The sequence below is a fragment of the Galeopterus variegatus genome, unplaced genomic scaffold, assembly GCF_000696425.1.
Source record: "Galeopterus variegatus unplaced genomic scaffold, G_variegatus-3.0.2 Scaffold44304, whole genome shotgun sequence".
Taxonomy (NCBI): Eukaryota; Metazoa; Chordata; class Mammalia; order Dermoptera; family Cynocephalidae; genus Galeopterus; species Galeopterus variegatus.
The window spans coordinates 2382-4550 of record NW_007770415.1 but is presented as its reverse complement, the minus strand read 5'-3'; the positions used below and the strand labels follow the sequence as shown (position 1 = coordinate 4550).

General features: G+C 53.2%; 1 protein-coding gene across 1 annotated transcript in view; it reads right to left on the bottom strand.

Moving 5' to 3' along the window:
- Positions 1–991: 991 nt before the first annotated feature.
- The window catches only part of LOC103584100 (stimulator of interferon genes protein-like), a gene marked incomplete at its 5' end in the record, with an annotated part of 3378 nt that continues 2200 nt past the window's right edge, over positions 992–2169 (bottom strand). The window contains one exon of the mRNA XM_008565219.1: positions 992–1858. Within this exon, the coding sequence (XP_008563441.1) occupies positions 1665–1858 (194 nt within the window). The remainder of the gene's footprint in view (positions 1859–2169) is intronic.

The window sequence follows — 2169 nt, the reverse complement described above, 5'->3', positions numbered from 1 at the left end:
GAGCATCACGCTGGGGTCTGGATGAGTGGAGGAAGGTCATGTTGGGGAGGCCCTTGATTCTGGGCTGGTTTCTAGTTTAAGAGTCACTGGTATGATGTCAGAGCATCCTCAGGTTGAGCATCACGCTGGGGTCTGGATGAGTGGAGGAAGGTCATGTTGGGGAGGCCCTTGATTCTAGGCTGGTTTCTAGTTTAAGAGTCACTGGTATGATGTCAGAGCATCCTCAGGTCTTGGGGGCAGGATGGCTGGGACAGCCGGGGACAGCTGGGGACCGTTTCCCCTTTGACTCCCTTGGCTCTGTCATCCTCAGGGGCAGTCAGCTTCTTCTGGCAAATGTGCATGTGTGTAGAGGATTTCTCCGCAGTGATGCTACGCTCAGAAATCATACTGAGCACATTTGAGGGAACAAGTCCAGCTTGGTGAAGCAGATGGAACTAGTAGAAATGACTGCCTTCCCCACACAGGGGGGCAATTGTGCCACAACAGTGTTGCTGCAGTGGCTCAGTTCTAACAGTGATGGCAAAAGGTATGGCATGGTGGCTGGGCTGTTGTCCGAGGCTTCCTAGGGTATGTCACATCTCCGTGTACGAACTCTCTTCCCCCTTATCCCTTTGCAGGCTCTCTCATCTGGGGACATTTATTCAGTGGTCCCTGCTCCTTTAAGTGGCCCCTTGCTCAGGACACAGCTGTATCCCATTCATCGCATCAGAGTGCTGGCTCAGGCTAGCCCTGGTCCCTGCTCCCCAAGCGTCCCAGTGGAGACAAGGGCAACTGAAAAGGCAGTGGTGTGAGGGGTGCTGCCCAACTCTATCCTTAACCCGACTGGTGGGTTCTGGCCAGATCAAAATGACACCCCTCACCCCACTGCCCCATACTAGGAGAAGGAGGGGTGCAAGGAAGCACGTATGTGCAAGCAGATTTGGACCTTGGCAATAATAAATACCAATCTATTGGATCAGTGCCTGGCAGGAAAAAGATGACACAAATTGGGTAATCCGAAGAGTGTTTTTAAAAGGGACTATTGAGAAAGGGGAGGGTATAAGAAACCCACAAGTGAGAGTAAGTCTTCCAGCGGGGAGCCAATACCATTGCTAGGCTTGAAGAGACAAGGGGAGAGAACAGTTCCAGAAACCTGGAGATAGCCAGGGAACCCAGAAGGTTGCCTGGCAGGAGAGACCACAGTAACTTCTACACTGCAGGGAGGGAGCCAGGGGAGTAAGTACCCCAACCTCACCCTTCTACTCCCTCCATTCCCCTGCTGGGCTCCCTATTGACCAAACATGACCAGAGGGCAAGGGAGCCTGTTGATAGTGCTCAGACTGGTCAGCGTCCCAGGGCAGATGAGGTGGAGAAGGGCGGAGAGTAGGTCTGGAGGGTCCAATGGAAGACACCTGGCACATCCTTAAGTTTACCTGACTTTTAGAGTTTATAAAAAACTTCCACACAGTCCTCACAACCACCCTGTGAGGTAGGTAGGGCAATGATTATAATCCCATTTCATAGATGAGGATACTGAGGCTCAGAGAGGTGAAACAACTTGCCCAAGGTCAAGTTAAGGGCCCTTCTCTATGAGGCCCATTGTGGGAGAAAATGGATCTGCTGGACATAAGAAAGCCTCCATCCAGAGTCTTGAGCTGGAGACTCAGACAAGGTGATCCTGGGCCTCAGAAGATGTCCGTGCGGAGTGGGAGAGGCTGTTCCATGCCACTGATGAGGAGCTTGGGCTCTTGGGACAGCACGGAGGAATCGGGCACCACTGAGGTCCCCGAGCTGCACACAGTAAGCTCTTCCCTTTCCTCCTGCCGCAGGTGCTGGAGAACCTCCTGTGACAGTGAGAAGCTGCCTCCCTCTGCAGGTTCTGAAATGGGGGAGGGAGAGTGGGGTGAGGACCTTACACATTCCCACTTGAACATACCACAGGACTTGCTGGGAAGATCCTCCAGCTCTCCCCCCCCCCATCCCACCTACCCCCAGCCTTTGGGGCTAGTTTCGTGGAATCCTAGAGCTAGAAGTGGATTTAGAGATAATAGAATTCCACCTTCTTGCTTTTAGATATTCTCGGAGAGGGGCAGCGACCTGCCCGAGGTCACACAGCAAGGAAGTGGCCACGCTGAAGCTACAGCCCCGGTCTGTTGTGCTCTGTATACATCGGCCTGGGACTCTTCTGCT